At 43.0% G+C, this 16,560-nt stretch overlaps 1 protein-coding gene across 2 annotated transcripts in view; it reads right to left on the reverse strand.

Moving 5' to 3' along the window:
* Positions 1-16,560, reverse strand: part of SMARCC1 (SWI/SNF related, matrix associated, actin dependent regulator of chromatin, subfamily c, member 1) — an 88,430-nt gene that overhangs the window by 9,152 nt on the left and 62,718 nt on the right. For both annotated transcript variants that reach the window (XM_009323142.1, XM_009323141.1), the window contains exons 24-25: positions 13,316-13,450; positions 9,220-9,478 (exon numbers count right to left, since the gene is read on the reverse strand). In XM_009323142.1, the coding sequence (XP_009321417.1) occupies positions 9,220-9,478; positions 13,316-13,450 (394 nt within the window). The remainder of the gene's footprint in view (positions 1-9,219; positions 9,479-13,315; positions 13,451-16,560) is intronic.

Here is a 16,560-nt window from a genome sequence, read left to right on the forward strand (position 1 = left end):
GCCTCACTGTACTGATAGGCTGCATATTCCTGGTCAGTTTGAAGTCTTCTGGTGGACTCAAAATAATATTTAATGGAGAAGTGGACTCAGTGTAGAGACAGGAATACAACTAATGCCCATCAGGGTACTTGGAAGAAAGTCTGTTTGGGGGAAGGGATGGCAGCTTATTACATGCCTAAGATCATAAGAGGCACGGGAAAAGCAAATAGGTAGCCTTTATTTCCTTGAATACAGAATTAAAGGTGGCCATCGAAATTCTTACGCTGCAGGTTTAAAAACCCGCTTCCACAGAACTTAATTACACCATGGAACTCACTAACAATTTTGCAGAGGGTAGGTCTATCGGTGGCTATGAACACACCAGTTCAAAGCAGCCCCTAAGCACTAAGCGTCAAAATGCTTGAGGAGTATGACCATGGAAGGCTTGATCTGCATTTACCGTGTTTCTTACGGTCTTCACAAAGCATTTGCTATCAGATTAAAAACAGCGATGTGAACCTCTGGGCTGACCCAGTATACACACGCTCACAACCTACTCGTGAAAAGTCAAGTTTGCTGGAAAACAGAGCAGCGGAGCTCACATACCAAGCTTTAACACTGGAAATGGTATCTGGATCTAGATTAGCTCACACAAGCGAGATGAGCACTGCTTCCTCATATGTCCTCAGCCTCGCACTCCTCCCACGCTTTGACTCCAATGTTACACTCTGAAAGGGTACCGCACAAGAAGAGCGGCCACATGGTACATCAAGACAACATTATTATGCTGTTAAGAACTCTGGCTTTGAGCAGATCTTTTATTTTTAATGAACTCCTGTATTTTCAACACACAAAAACCCAAACAATTGCAGCTACAAACACGCAGAAGCAAAGTTAGACCAGCAGAAGCAGATATAGGGCAACTGAAACTGCTGGAAGCAGAAGGGTGGCAGGGGCTGAACCTTGCCAAAACAAGAAACTGGAGATAAAACACGGCCCAAAGACATAGAGGGCTTCGCAGCAAAAGGACAAGACATTCACAGATATGAGGGACGTTATTCACTGGCAAAATGAAGGTTGATGGGGGAACAAAAATGTAGAAATTGGAACACAGCTGTGTTTCAGAAGACCAGGAAAGCTGGGAACTGAGAAATCCCCAGCCTGGGAGCTGCTGCTTGACAGAAGCCTCAACCTCTTCAAGCGTAATTTGGCCATCTTCCTTCTTACACCACAGGCCTACAAGATTCTCTCTGCACTAATGAAGTGATTAATATTAAAAAACCTCTTCTGAAACGCCTGAAGCTGCATCAGACTTACTACACACTGAGTGGCTTCACACGAGGTCTTAGTCCTAACACTGGGCAAGTATTCCTTCAGTGAGAGAAAGGCAATCAAACCTGCAGCAATGCAAAGATTCAGGGACGACTTTTTATATTCAAATCAACCACAGTCGAGTTAAAATCACTACTAAACAGAAATTAAATCAACTTGAAAAATTGTTGTTTCTTCATAAACTCAAAGCGTGTCATGACTCCAAATCTCATAACGATGCTCACTGGGAAGCACCCTCCTTCCCAAATCAAGGAATCCATAGAGCTTTTTTCCTCTCTTAAATCTTGGGAGATTTAAAAATAAGTGGCACTGCAGTTTTTCTGAAGACGCTGATAAGCTGAGAAGCTCCACTGTGTGAGTACAGGGTTGGCTGCCTGTTTTTTGCCTTCCTGACATGGTATGCAACAATTTTATCTTAAAATTAGCTTAGGGTACTTGCAGAGGAACAATCCTATCACATACCAGACCTCCAAAATGCTGAAGCTGAGCAGTAATCGAGCAGTACCCAACCAAACCGGGATTAAGAAAGGGGAAATTACTACTACCACTATGGCAAAAACGAAGTCCTATTTCTATAGAGATTGTACGTTTTTTTCATTTTACAAGAGGTACCGCTTCGAGACAGCGGCTCAAGCATAAAATGTGGAAGTAAGACCTACATAAAGGGGGAGAGCTTAAAAACAGCAGACACAGGAAGAGATAAAGCCAAAAGGTTCAATAAAACGCGATTTAGCAGAATAAAAAAAAAATCCTTTACACATTAGAGATCATAGACATTTTCTAATGCGTGCTCTGAAGCATTCCACTATTAGTGAACTGCCAACTGCAGATTCACATTACAATGAAACGGATGAGGAACAGTTTTTAAAGGATCTCCAAGGTCTTTATCTCTATTAAATAAGCCTCTACCTCTATTAAATCAGCTACTTGAGGGGCACTGGAGGGGTAAACAGTTTTAGTATCTTTGTTTCACTGTAGCAGCCGACAGGGCATGATGCACAAAGCTTGGAGCCAATTCAAATCCTCCTGCACACCTCTCCCTATTTACCATTCAAAAAGAAAATCTGCAAACGCAGCCAGTGCTACGTGAAGGGAGTCTCTCCTTTGGCGGCCAGGATTTCGGAGAGGGGAAAAGCAGGCTGCACTCCGATGTTCCTCTGATCTCCACAGGGGACCTGACTTGCTGGAATCTCACTCTCCTACTACTGAAAGAATTGTTTCACAGTCCTGATGTGGCAACAAGCAGAGAGCCGCTCCCGGGAATGCCTGCTAGCTTCACTGCAGAACAGCTCTGCAGCACTGCAAGATGTGCTCATTCCCACCGGGAAGGGTTTTCAGAAGACCCAGAAATCTGTACTTCTAACCAGCCTCCCAGACACGTCCTTTCCTTCAGCACGTCCTCCCCCCCCCCCCCCCCCCCGCCCCGGGGCGCAGCAGACAATCCCACAGCCAAGAACTGTGAATAATTAACCACAATAACTCATTTAGCATCGCATCTCGGGGGAGAGGCAGAATTTCCACTTCGCTTGCATATTGCATTTCTGTCACTCCTCTCTGGCGTGATTCACCCGGCGCTGATGATGGAGGCATCTGCATGCTGAAGTCCGACACCTCCGAACGCCGAGGTGCACCACGCTGGGCTCGCGGGGCCCCGACATCCACAACGCCTCCCAGCTGAGGGCTCACCATTATTTTTCTACAACAAAGCACGTACGATGGAAGATGCTTTGTCGAGAAGCAGCTTTAGTGTGTCACACCAGCAAGGACAACCGTTCTGCAGGGCAGCACCGGTAACCTTCAAATATTAATGCATCTTCAATAATACATTCTTGTAAGGAGTTAGGAGCTGCTCAAACTTACTGGAGAAGCTCTGCAGATGTTAAGACGACAGTACAGTGCAAGTCGCTAAAATATCATCCAGCATCCTCAGAGGAATCACTGTCCCCTGGTTGACTCTTATTGACTATTCTAGCCCCATAATGCCTCTTGCCCGGCCAGGTTTTCATATGGTCAAGAACATACCGGAAAGCACCCAACGTGGCTTTAATGTTTCTGTATTACCAACCACCGAAACACCTTGCAAACCCACAACTACGTATGCATTATGGCACTGTGGACAAATAACTGCAAACCCATTTACCACCCGTATGACTTTGCTTTCCTTTTATCTGACTACTCCCTGCATGCCTCCTGCCAGCAAGCTCGGTATGTGCAATGGATAAAAAGACAGCACTGACAGTTCTTCGAAAATATTTACCAAAAGGAAGTGAACTCAAAATCCTTATCTGTACCAAAAAATCCTGGAACTGCCATCAGTCCAATAGGAAAATAAACAGCATCCAGTGGCTCAATTTAAAACCACAAGTTTTAAATAATGAAATGCACAACACTCACTTGAAAAACCACAAGCCCAAAATTACTTACAAAGCATTCTTTGGAATATTTCAACCATCAACAGAAAATTATGCAAAATATATTGGGGGAAAAGGTTATTAAAGTTACTCATCCAGCTGTAGTGGAAAGTGTATCCTTACCTCCTTATTCCATTTCTGCTTTGGGTCAGAAATTATTTACTAGCTGAAAATCCCCCTTGAAGGGAAGAGTTAATTAATGATGGCTATTAATACATCTCTCCCTCTCTTCCTCCAAGAATTTCAAGAAGTTTCTTGTATTACACACTGCAAGTACCACTTGTACAGGGCACTTAGCATTTCACAGATAACCAGAATAGTGTACAAAGACATCAATAATGTGCTTCAGATGATACAGCCAGCAGCAAGGCTGGTGACACAGGAAGAAATTGGGAATTTTATTTTCTGTTCTAATTACAAGGTACAGCTTTTCACAGTGAAATTGGAACCCAATTTTATTTTTCTATTTTAAAAGTCTTCATTCCAGGGGAAAGGAGAGAACAAAATAAGCTCAATCAAAATGAAGTAAAAAAATCTGGGAAATGAGCTAGTAGTGGGACTTGTCTGAAATCAGTGCCCGTGCCCAAGAACAGCAACATCTGGTCATCGAGTTGACCAGAATCTCATCGCACCCAGGCACCAAAGGACAAACTGAAGGCAGCCAAACTCCAAACACAGGCTTGCACTGGAGAAGCAGGCATCAAGTGAAACCATACGTCACAGCAAACTGGTAGCAGGGTTACTTCAACTTTTTAAACGCAAAGCTTTTTAACCATCAAGCCGTGTTGCTTGCTATGACTAGCAAAAAGACAGTTTACCCAGACCCAGAAAGAAAAGCCGTGGGAGAAGCAGCAAAAACTTTTAAGAAGTCTCTCTGGCTGTGCATTGTATACTGTCCGCTGGAAAATTTTTTGCTTTAAGTGAGATTCACCAACAGCTCTCCTCTCTGGAGGAGCTCGGCTGGCTCCTCCTGGTTTCTCTCTCGCCAGATGTGCCCATGGGCACTGGCCTCTGGACTGATTTCAGCACGTCCCAACAAATCCTATGGTCCAGCAGAACCAGATGTGGCTATGCTGATGAAAAGCGGCTCACTGCAAAGACTGACCCTCGACTGAAGATGTTCACCAGCTGTTTCCAGAGACTAACATCTAAGCTAAAGAACATTTTTCTGGGAAAAGCTTCACTGTTAACTTTTAGTTAAGAGATTTGGCTTAACTGCTTCTGCCTCTGAATCCAGTAAAGCCGTAAGCAGGAATTTTTTTTTTCCTCTTCCATTTAAAAATGCCTCTTCAGATCCTTTCACCACTTTGTTTCCTACCATCTCTTCAACCTTCATCAATCACTTTAAAGCCATCCGACTTAGCATTTTGTTCACGGTCTGCAACAGTTACACTTTTAGTCACTATTAAGGTCAGAAACCTGTTTGAAAACATCAGTGAGAACCAAGGTAAAGTCTGGAGTTAAAACCACGCGGCTGAACAGGAAATCGTGAAGGGTATTTCCATCTCCAGCTTCCCCTCGGAGCTGTGTTTTGGAAGGTTGCCCACCGGTGCTTCTCAGTTACTGCTAAGCTGTTTTGGGATTTTTCTCTAACACAAACTGAATGGGTCAGTTCTTCCTGCAGAGCTGCTAGACCAGCAGGCAGCAACCTGTCTAAGTCTCCAATAACCTCTTTATACCTGAATGAAGAATTACGCCATGGTATTCATCACTGAGGTTTCTTGAAATTGGCCATCTTAGGGAAAGCAGGTTGTTATTGGAGAGAAGCTGAGAACTCGGGTAAGGAAAATGCTCCTCCTTACAAAAGCATGTCAAGCTCTGCACTGGGAAGTGGTACACCAACAGCCCTCTGAAGCCAGAGGTTCATCTACAGGACCAACAGCAGCAAAAAAAGAGTCTTCAGGTTTCTTCTGCATGTGTGTCTCGGCCCTCTCTAGCAGGGAGTACCTCCGCTAGGTGAAATTCATCTAACCACATCCTCCAAATTTTGGCATTTCCACCAAGACTGCAGGAGACTCATGGGCAGGCATGCAGCGAGGGAACTTATAGATGTGGGGTCATTAAGGAAGTTCACCAGTTTGTTTCAAAGGATCCCAAATTAGCAACCGAGCAGCAAAACTTGCTGCTGATCTGTGTGTGTACAGGTCTGTCATGAAAGTATTGGACTATTAATGCTCCAAGACGTACAAGTCCAATAAATACACCACAGTTGCCCTCAGAATGTGAAAGTAAGGAAGATACGTAGGATACAACAGAAGCTCTACAGTATTTAACACATTCAGCATGACCAACATGATGTGATAAGGGATTATATTTAATGTATATAATACATGGCAGGGGGATGCACCCAAAAATGCAACTACTGACTGCTTCAGCATGCCAGTAAGATTTCTGGAGACTAATTTCGTGTCTGCTGCGTGCAACTGAGATCTTTCCAGCAGAGAGTCACCCTGTGACAATGGACCGATTTGTGAAGGAAAGTCGAAGTCTGGGCATCTTAAACTACCTAAACAGAAAATCAGGTCAATTTGTGAGTCACTATCTCTGAGGACTGAAGGATCCCCAAGTTACTATTTACACACACACTGAAGGATCCCTAAGTTACTATTTACACACACACTGAAGGATCCCTAAGTTACTATTTACACACACACTGAAGGATCCCTAAGTTACTATTTACACACACACTGAAGGATCCCTAAGTTACTATTTACACATACACTCCCAGGACTAGCTCAGAGTTGAAGTGTTCAACTCACTCGAGGAAACAGTGAACTTTTCCATTTTCTCTCCTTGCCCTCAAGTTATACAAAACTCCACTGTGAAGCCAGAGCTTTGGTACTAAGTTGGGGACTTCCCAAGCATTTCTAACAAACTTAAGGACTGCCACTGCAGAGCCTGACGAAGAGAGACTCTCTTGTTTTCTAGGCAAGATCAGTTGGGGTATGGTAGGAGCAGAGGGGTTTGCCTTTAAACTCTCAAAGTCTTTTAAAGGGCCTCTGAACTCTCACCTTCACAAAAATATCAAACCAGTGAACTGTCAGACTAGGTAAAGGGCAAGATCCTAGTCCTATATCTGTATGGCATGAGACAGCACCAGATGCTTCAGCCGCAGGAGCCAGAAGTGCTGTGCTTCATCCATCAGTTTGCCACCCTCTAACAGGAGGGGGGTGTGTGTGTGGTGGAAAAGTCAATCTATTGACTAACTTTAATCAAATCTGAAAAAGAGACGTCCTGACTAATTAACACAGTACCACACTCCCCACAATACACACTGAAAAGGATCACTGGGGATATAGAGGGCCTGGATGATTACGATGGGGCTGAAGTAATAAGGTATTATGTGAACCAAGGATGTGAATATATTAGAAATCAAGTTTTATTAGTCCCCTAGTGAATACAACAATGCATTTAATCTTGTTACAATTTCAGTCTCAATCGCAGCTTGTAAGTAAGAGCTAGTCTAATGATATGCAATGATTCCCCCCTTTAATCTGTTTTCGATTTGCCATTTTTCCATTTCACAGAACGTCTCTCCATTCTACTGCTAAGTGAATAGACCCGAGTTGTCAATACAGCGTACAACGGACAAATTGAGCTACAATATTATTTGAATCTAAAAAACAGACCATACATTATCACACTCCCAATTCAATTTCAGCAAAACCCAAAACAGCTCCCAAAACAGTATCAGCATTAACTTTTTGTCCACACGTGCATAATGAACTTGGGAGTTAACTGTCTTTTAAGGGATCAGAGTCAGTGATCTTAAGCATCTAGATCACAAGACCAACTCTTACCTTCCTCTCCAATGAGCATTACTCTGCATCTGTTGATTGAATCAAGTTTTGAGACTGTGGAGATTCACACAGCTGGATTAGATGCCTCACATTTTCATGGTCATCTGCAAATCCTGCTAGTTTACTATGCACTTCTGCTCTTTTCCAAACCATATACTTAACACAGGTCGCTTCCCAAGATGAAAACTCAAGCTCCTGCAGGCTTTCTGTTGCCACATCCTATTTTTGATTATGATACCCCAAACTTTTCAGCTTCTTCAACAGCAGCCTATACAAGATCTTCCGAAATATTTCTGGCTAATAACCAATCAGGTCTTTTAGAATGTTTTTTGGTCAAGCAGTTGAAAATTGAGAAAAGCTATTCTCCTTCACTGCGGTCTAGTCGGACAATCAGGTTACTACATGTCAGGTGGCGCTATTCTATCTCAAATTATCATTTCAACAACACGTAGCAAACATAGTAAAGCCTTCAATTCTAATTCCCATAAGCACCTTCACAGCAAAAGTACAACATTTGGTAGTCCCAGTCCCTTTTAACAGTAAAATGGTTTAAAGGTGAGACTGCAAAAACCGTTAGCAACTTACGTTACTTAACAGTAGGGCTGTTAGTTTTGCCATTAAGCACAAATAGTTGTTTGAATAAATGGCAGTAATATTTTTTATGCCCAGTGGATGCTCCTCCTCCTGAGGTAAGGCACAATCACGTTGCCAGCTAATTTCTCCGTCCTTTGGTATTAGGAATATCTCCACCCTTGGAGGTATCTAAACCTCAAGAGGGTAAGTCCCTTGCAATCTGATCCAGCTGGCCTTGCTCTGAGCAGGAGGCTGGACTGGAGACTTCCAAGTGACCCTTCTGACCAACATGGTTCTGCGACTCTCATCTGGCATCAAGCACAACTGAAGGGCAGAAGCCAGAAAGCAAAACCCTGAGCAGGGCATAGAAGCATATTAGAATCAGGTGTCCTGCCAAAGGAAACTGCTTAAGGAGCTTCCTGCATCTGCTTCTCATTCCGGTCCTTTCCCCAAAGTTTTTTTACGTGGTTAGGTGTGTCATGAACTGGAGAATTTGAGGGAATGATTGTTTTTGAAGGAGCGTCTCTGCTCAGATCACTGGGCATAAAAGAGTCTAAGGAAATACAAACAAGCTAAAAACATTTGAAAGTGATACTTAGTGGCGGCTCCATTTTTCACTTTAGAGTTTGGCATGACTATCTCCAAGGATGGAGATTCCACAACCTTGCTGGGCAACCTGCTCCAGGGTTTGATGACCCTCACAGGAAAAAAAAAAAAAAAGGAAAAAAAAGTATTTTTCTGTGTCTGGATGGAATTTCACGTGTTCTAGTTTGTGCCCATTGCCTCTTGCCCTCTCACTGGGTGCTACTGAGAAGAGTCTGGCTCCCTCGTTCATTCCCTCCTTTTGGGTATTCATACACATTGATAAGATACCTCCTCCCCAAACTCCATCTGCACATCTGGTACCGGGGCAAAACCTATAAAATGAAGCTGCAGGACAAGCAGAGCTCATCCTTCTAGCAAACTGTGTTTCTGTTTTATAAGCAGCACCATTATAAACCACTACATAACACAGACCATCCATTACACCTTCTGCAATTTTACCTAGCAATACCTCTTCCTCTGATTTTACTCTATTATGAACGGTGATTAACATACGGGGATTTTCTCTTTCCAGCTCTTACCTGGCTGTGGTGGGTGAGGTGGTGGCATTTGATGGTGCATCATGGGGTACGGTGGGGGCTGCTGATGAGGCAGTAAGCCTGGATGTGCTGGTGCCCCAAGGGGGTTCATCCCAGGCCCACTGGAGTGCTGGTGAGACTGCTGTGGGTTTTGACTGTGCTGCTGCTCCATTTGCTGACGAGCCCTTAATTCAGCATATTTCAGCTGTTCCATGTGAAAATTCTGGCGTTCTGTCAGCAACTGCTGTCTCTGCTGCTCTAACTATGTCAAAAATAGGGGGAAAAAAGGCAAAGTAAAGTTAAGAACTATACATTTAAAACATGTTTCTGCAAATCAAATGCCTGTCCTATCGATACACAACTGTCTGATCTGCAGCAGGTTTTGGTACAGGGTCCGGGCCGTTTTCCAGCTGGAACAGATGAACTCACCTTGTTTTGTCCTAAAGAATCTCTCAGTGATACAACACATTACTCAATGAGTACTGTGCAGAGCATTCAGCCTTAACACAATTCTAAAAGAAACTGTATGTTTTTCTCTCAATCTTCTGCATGTTGGAACAAGGGTGAACAGGAAACTGAAGAGATTTTCTAGGGCAAGACCAAAGCAGAATGTGTGTGTCATAGCACAAGCTCAGCTATTACAGGCAGGATCCTACTCCGTACCTTTATTTTAAGTGTAAGACTTGGCCATCATGATAGCCAGACAGCCATGATTTGCACTATTAGGAAGAGTATGATGTAAAAAAACTCACGTAATTTAGGCCAATTAACATAAAATAGGCTACTTTGTTTAATTATGAAGCCACGTAGAGAGTAAGCAAGCCCAAAATGAAAAAACAAAAAAGCTACAGAAAATATTTACCATTGGGCATTTATGATTGATCGCTGTCCTGGTTAAGGAAGCGTATGTCATTTGACTTATTTAGGAAATCATAATACATTTCTACATCTACTACTCTTAAGCAATTGGACACATGGATTTGTGTGACTAGTTTACAAATATTTAATGAGTATTTTAAGATATATTCCATAATTTATCTGAAAAGCAGGTTGCCAAGGAGACTTCCACCCAGCAGAAGTTCTCCAAAAATCCCAAAGCTCCATCAATACTTTGTGTTAGCAGTTTGACTGCTGACAAAGCATGGATGAAAACAGAATACCACAGAGCACACATTCACCAACAGAACCAGATGGGGACAGAGCCTAATGAATAATACATACTCCTTGTTGGGGGCTGGTTTTCTGCATGTAGGGACTACAATGTGATTATTCATGCTGCCGTAACTCCTTTTTCCTTGACCAATCTGATACATTAGCAGGAAGAACTTGATAAAATGAAGAGACACGTACACCAATGGTGTAATCGTGCATGTGTGGAAACAGATTCAGTAGGTGGCAGGCAGTTCAGAGAATTACTCAAGTGACCCGAAACAAAAGGCTTAGGCAAGAAGTATGGTTACACCGTACTTTTTACACTTTTCTGTATTCCTGCTTTGCTCTCTTCATGGTATCCTATCTTGCTACAGTTAAAAAAAGTCTTTACAAGTATCCCCAAACAGCATCCAGTGCCTGAAAACACACCTTGTACTTAGGAAAACCAGTGAAAACTTCCCTTCTACACATTCCCTTCCCCTCAGGATGAGGAAAGACAGTTGGACAGAGGAAAAAGGCACATGAACACAAGTTATAACACAAGCTGGTCTTAAAATTGATGCTGAGCCCAAAACACCTGGTTCTGTACTAGGTTCATATATTTGTTGTAATCATTTCAGAAGCAGGTTTACGGACACAACCTACCACCATAGCCCCAGATTAGCAGTAAGACAACTAGTACTAACACATTTTCTGGTGGGCAGTCTTATCAGTAATTTGCATTTACTCTTCAACTCTCAAAACTCAGTTATAGCTGCAGCAGACGTCAGGCAAGAGTGAGGTTAGGCACCTTAACGGAGATCAGCATGTATCAGTCTGCCACACAATCTCCTACAGAACCCAATTCATGAAATCAGCCAAATTTGTAGGTACGTAGTCATGAATACTACACTCTCGACGATCTTCAAATTTGCAACAGCGTGTTTTTGCACTGTTGCAAAGTGATTCACAATTAGAAGGGACTATTACAAGTACTTAATGTATACTCATACAATAACCATCATTGTACTACAATTTCATCTTCAGCAAGTAGCTCCTCCCTAAACAGAAATGGGTAAAGAAAGCATTCATGTGCTACTATAAATTCTGGGTCAACAAGGCTCCTACCAATAGGTTCCCTGGTTAGACGCAGAGTTGGCAGCACTGAAATTATTTTAGCTTCAACACTGAAGTAAATGTGTTTTGCCTAAAATCTAACACCCTCCAGTCTGCAGCACGGATTTCTTTCAACACTTAGAGTCGCCTTACCTTTACTATAAGAAAAAGCCAGTGCAGCAAATAAGGACATATGCATAGTGTGCAATGGCACTAAGGAATTTTTTTGCTTTAATTATTCCACTAAATATCCACAATGACAGGTGAAAAGACCAAATTTCACTACCAGAAAGTCAAGGGAAAAATCTGTATGCACATTTTTAAAAGGAAAATGTCATATGCCTCAAAATGAAAAAAAAAAAAAAAAACCCAAACAAACGCAAAACCCTGTCACTAATAGAATATATCCCCCAAAGAAAGAAATCTACAGAGAACCTTTTCAAAATAGTTAGGTCCATTTCTTGAGCTGCCAATCAGTGTCAGAGGCAAACACCATGCTGAAATGGTTGTGGATGCTGAGCAATCTAGAAATTCTTGCTGACATTCTGCTGTATGAAAGACCACAGTTTGTCAAACTCTATCGATGTGATTAATGCCAAAGTGAGGATGTAAATTCCATTAAATTTGCATGGTAGGGCAAATGTGAAAACCCCTAAAATTATGAGTCAGTATCTTCAACACATCTAGAGTAATCGCCTATTGACAAAAAATGAGCAAGCTACACAACAAAAATAAAAAAAACCTGACTGCCCTCTGATAAAAATGAAGTTTTGGGTGATCTTTACAGTAGCTGGAAAGAAACCGCTTCTCTGAAAGCCTGCTGCGCTATATATGAAAGAACACTTCGTAACTGATGCGTAATCCAGCCACTGACAGAGACAGCATCTCTTCCACGTTATACCCCGATTTTCAGGATACACAAGTCTCCAGTAAGGTGTCACTAATAGTGCCACAATATAAATACAACCCTGCTTGGGATGCATCATATATATGCTCTCTTAGCATCACCACCTTCTTCAACTGGCTAGACCTCAATCCAGACCTGTGCCCTGGCTTACTGCCTCCCTAGACTGAGGACAGAAACTAACAATCTTCTTGCCTAGCTTGCCCAGCTCCCCCTCCTCCTCACCAGTCACACTTCATCATTAGATTTGTCAATTCAGCTTTGTACTATTTTGATGCTTTTCTGGTGCCAATGAGCAATGACCTTTTCCCATCTCCTTACATCATTGCTTCCTTCCTTTCTCTTGAAGCTGCTGTTGCCCTCTCCAGCTCAGGCAAAGCCCTCATCATCACGAGATAAGACGCTGTTACTCCTCAGCATGTATCCTTCTGCTACTGCATCTCACTTTGAGGACTTTCCCAAGAGCTACTGAGAATGCCCTCCAAACAAAACCTGAATTACATGTTTAAAACCAAATCTCCAGTCTAAACTGGGTCAGGAAGGAAAGGCAGACAGAGCTGGTTTCCCTTCCCTTAGGGAAGTAAGGTTTCCATCCATTTCACTCTCTTTACACAGAAAAGCCATTCGTACATCAGATATCGTTCATGTGATAAGGCCTACATAAAGGGTCAGGACCAATTCCACATTCATGCTTAGATGACAGGAGTAAGGATTAGGAAGCAAATCTAGGATACTACCAGTTTGCTGCTTAAGATAAAGGGAATATCTGGATAGAGGAGAGAGCTCAAACACTACTGTAGGGGGTAATTATGAATTCTAGCTGAGGCAAAGAGACCTGCATAAAGGTGAGGAACAGCTGAAGTTGCTAGTTTTCCAGCTGTTAGCATACATAGATCTTGGCAGTGACTGATTCAATGCAGAATTTCAGATTAGTACCCTCCTACTTACTGCCTCTTTCTCTCTGTCCATAATGGTTTCCAACTCCTCAAAATGGCGAAGTTTTATCTCCAGCTTCTTCATCTGCGTTTCCACCAGAAGGGCGACCAGGGACTTGATCTTTCTTTCTTCCACTGCTGCTAGGTGCTGAGGATAAAACACAGGTTTTTATTTTGTAAAATGCATGTAAAATAAAGTGCTTTAAGGCCAACTACGCCTGCATCTAGCTTTAGCCATCCTATTCCACTTCTGGACAGAAAACAGGGCATTAGATTATCAATCTATGCTCAGAATCAGAAGCCCTTGGAAGATTATTAAGCTTTTAATCAAATAAATAGGTGCCAAGTTTTAATACAAGAGCTATTGTGGATGCTCAGTACTCATGAGCAATCCAGCTTTGCCTCGAAGCCTTCCGAGTGCTGTGCAACAGAGAGCACTTTCAGTGGAAATGCAAATGAGGGAGCAAGGGTACGTTGTACCGAGTCAGCTGCAGGTCATCCAAAAAGCTTTCACCAAAACACACACAGGGGGCTTTTACCTGGAACGACCCACAAAAACAGTGAGATGACTCTTGCATGCCTTTGCCATCAAAATATTTTTTGCTCAAGTAAACGAGAAGCTGTGTATCTCGTTAAGCATATTCCCATTACATGCAGCAGCACCACACCACTAAACCATAAGCTTTCTCAGCACAGCAGTTCCACCTCGGGCTAGGGAGAGCTTGCAGAGAAATCTCAACACAGATATTAGAAGAAACTTAAAAAAAAATCTCCAATTTCCTTTTATAACCTGGTTGCATAGTATTCCTATTGCAGAAGAAAACTGAAGGCAAAGCTGTATTTAAACTGCAAAAGCAAACTGCAGAAAAAAGCAAATAGATTCTTTCCAAGGCTTTAGCTTTACCCCATTTACATATACACACTTATACATAAGTGATACAGGTTATATATATGTGTGTGTATATATGCGATAGATGAGACAGCCTATAAAAGTGTTTCACATTTTCCCAAGCGTGAAAGGCATGTTAATGATGGCTTCAACCAGTTTTTGTTAAAAGCCCGCTGTTCAAAATGAAAATACACTCAAAACACCCATCGTGTGTACTGCTTGGAAGTTTCTGTATTAATAGTCAAAGGATGTTTCACAAACACCGTGTCCAAGCTAAGCCTTACTGACACATCCAAGGGTTGAGGGGGAAGGAGGGCTGGCTTTTGAGAAGGGAAAGGTGAGGGCTGAGGGGAGGAAGGAAAAAAGAAAAAGCTGGATCTCATCCAGCTCAAGCTGCAAACAGACTCATATTTAGCAAGCTGTGCCCCAAACCTTGGCTCAGAACTGGGGGAAAAACTAGAGCTGGCGAAAAGAAGCATTATAAAACTCCCTGGTAATCCTAATTATAAACAGAATTTCTCAAAAACATATGGTATTGTTTCCATCACTAATATGTTGTGTCATTTGACAGCATTCACCTCTGATAAGCCACCAGCAATACAGCAAGTCTTCAGTAAATCTAGATAACATACGTGCAAGACTTTCGCTAAGTTTAATTTTACATCAGGTACAGTTTGAGAGAACCAGAGTGATCACACAAGTTCATCTAACAGCACGCCACTGAGAAATTCAAGTAGGCTATTCAGTTAAACGCTGACCAAACAGTGGTGCACACGTTTGAAATAAAGTAACTGAATGGCTGACAGAACTAGAAAATTTAATGTCAATAATACTGTTTAGTAAAACAAACTCTTTTGTATGAAAAGTCAGTGACAGAAGTACCTTTGTTGAGACACCCAGCCTGCTGACAGTCATTTCACCTCACTTGATGTGTGCAATTTTAATAATGAAACCAGATTAACATGATATCAGCAATGCACATGATTAGGTAAAAGACAGGTCTCAAAATACACATTAGAAAGGAAACCATCATTGAAGTTTTTCCTGAAGAGACTGCTCCTTAGCCTGGCGTTACGCAGTGCTTTCACGTGGACAAAGAACAAGTCATTACCGACACTGCGGTTGACCAAAAAAAAAACCAGTACGACAAAATTAATAGTGACTTAAATTGCCTGATAAGGTGGATGCAGCGATGTGTTTAAGTCATAAATAAGCAAAAAAGAAGATGGTATGTGACATTATCCTGGGACACAGCAGTTCTGAGTGACCTGTATCAGCAATAGCGTGGCCAGCAGGAGGAGGGCAGTGATCGTGCCCCTGTACTCGGCCCTGGGGAGGCCGCCCCTCGAACACTGTGTTCAGTTTTGGGCCCCTCACCACAAGAAGGACGTCGAGGTGCTGGAGCGTGTCCAGAGAAGGGCAACGAGGCTGGTGAGGGGTCTGGAGCACAAGTCTGATGAGGAGCGGCTGAGGGAGCTGGGGTTGTTCAGCCTGGAGAAAAGGAGGCTGAGGGGAGACCTCATCGCTCTCTACAGCCACCTGACAGGAGGTTGTAGCGAGGGGGGGGTCGGTCTCTTCTCCCAAGTAACTGGCGACAGGACGAGAGGAAACGGCCTCAAGTTGCGCCAGGGGAGGTTTAGATTGGACGTGAGGAAAAATGTCTTTACTGGAAGAGTGGTTAAACGTTGGAACAGGCTGCCCAGGGAAGGGGTTGAGTCCCCACCCCTGGAGGTGTTTAAAAGACGTGTAGATGAGGCGCTGAGGGACATGGTTTAGTGGGCATGGGGGTGTGGGGTCGACAGTTGGACTCGATGATCTTAAAGGTCTTTTCCAACCTTAATGATTCTATGAGCTGAGCATCACGAAGCAAGGTGGACCTGGCCTCTGGCTGTGAGTGGATACAGAACATCGCTTTGGTTTGCTATTTAAACAGGGGAGTCCTACACACAAGTATAGCCACGAGTACCTCTGCGCCTGGGCTTGTGCCCGTTGCCGCAGTACTGACTGGTTTCTCTGCTCAGAAATCCCTTCTGGGTGAATACTGATAAACTTGGGAGTAATGACAAGACTAGTTACTGACCCAGCACACGTACGTTACAGGCAGTCTCACAGAACCTAGCCCATCCCCTGATCTTCTGAAACCCTACTGTAGCTGTGAAGTTAGCTGATCACAGCAAGAGCATCAGTATGGCAACTGGTACATACAACCAGACCACGAGACACCTCTGGAAAATGGATAGCATCCTAGCACCATCTCACTGGAATACTGTGCTGAAGTCTTCGCATCCACATACAAGAAGTCAACTGAAATTGCAACGGGCAGAGAAAATTACGTCTTCTTCCTTCCCTCTTCCTATTTTGTGAAAGGG

This window comes from Pygoscelis adeliae, unplaced genomic scaffold (genome assembly GCF_000699105.1).
Source record: "Pygoscelis adeliae isolate BGI_AS28 unplaced genomic scaffold, ASM69910v1 Scaffold444, whole genome shotgun sequence".
Taxonomy (NCBI): Eukaryota; Metazoa; Chordata; class Aves; order Sphenisciformes; family Spheniscidae; genus Pygoscelis; species Pygoscelis adeliae.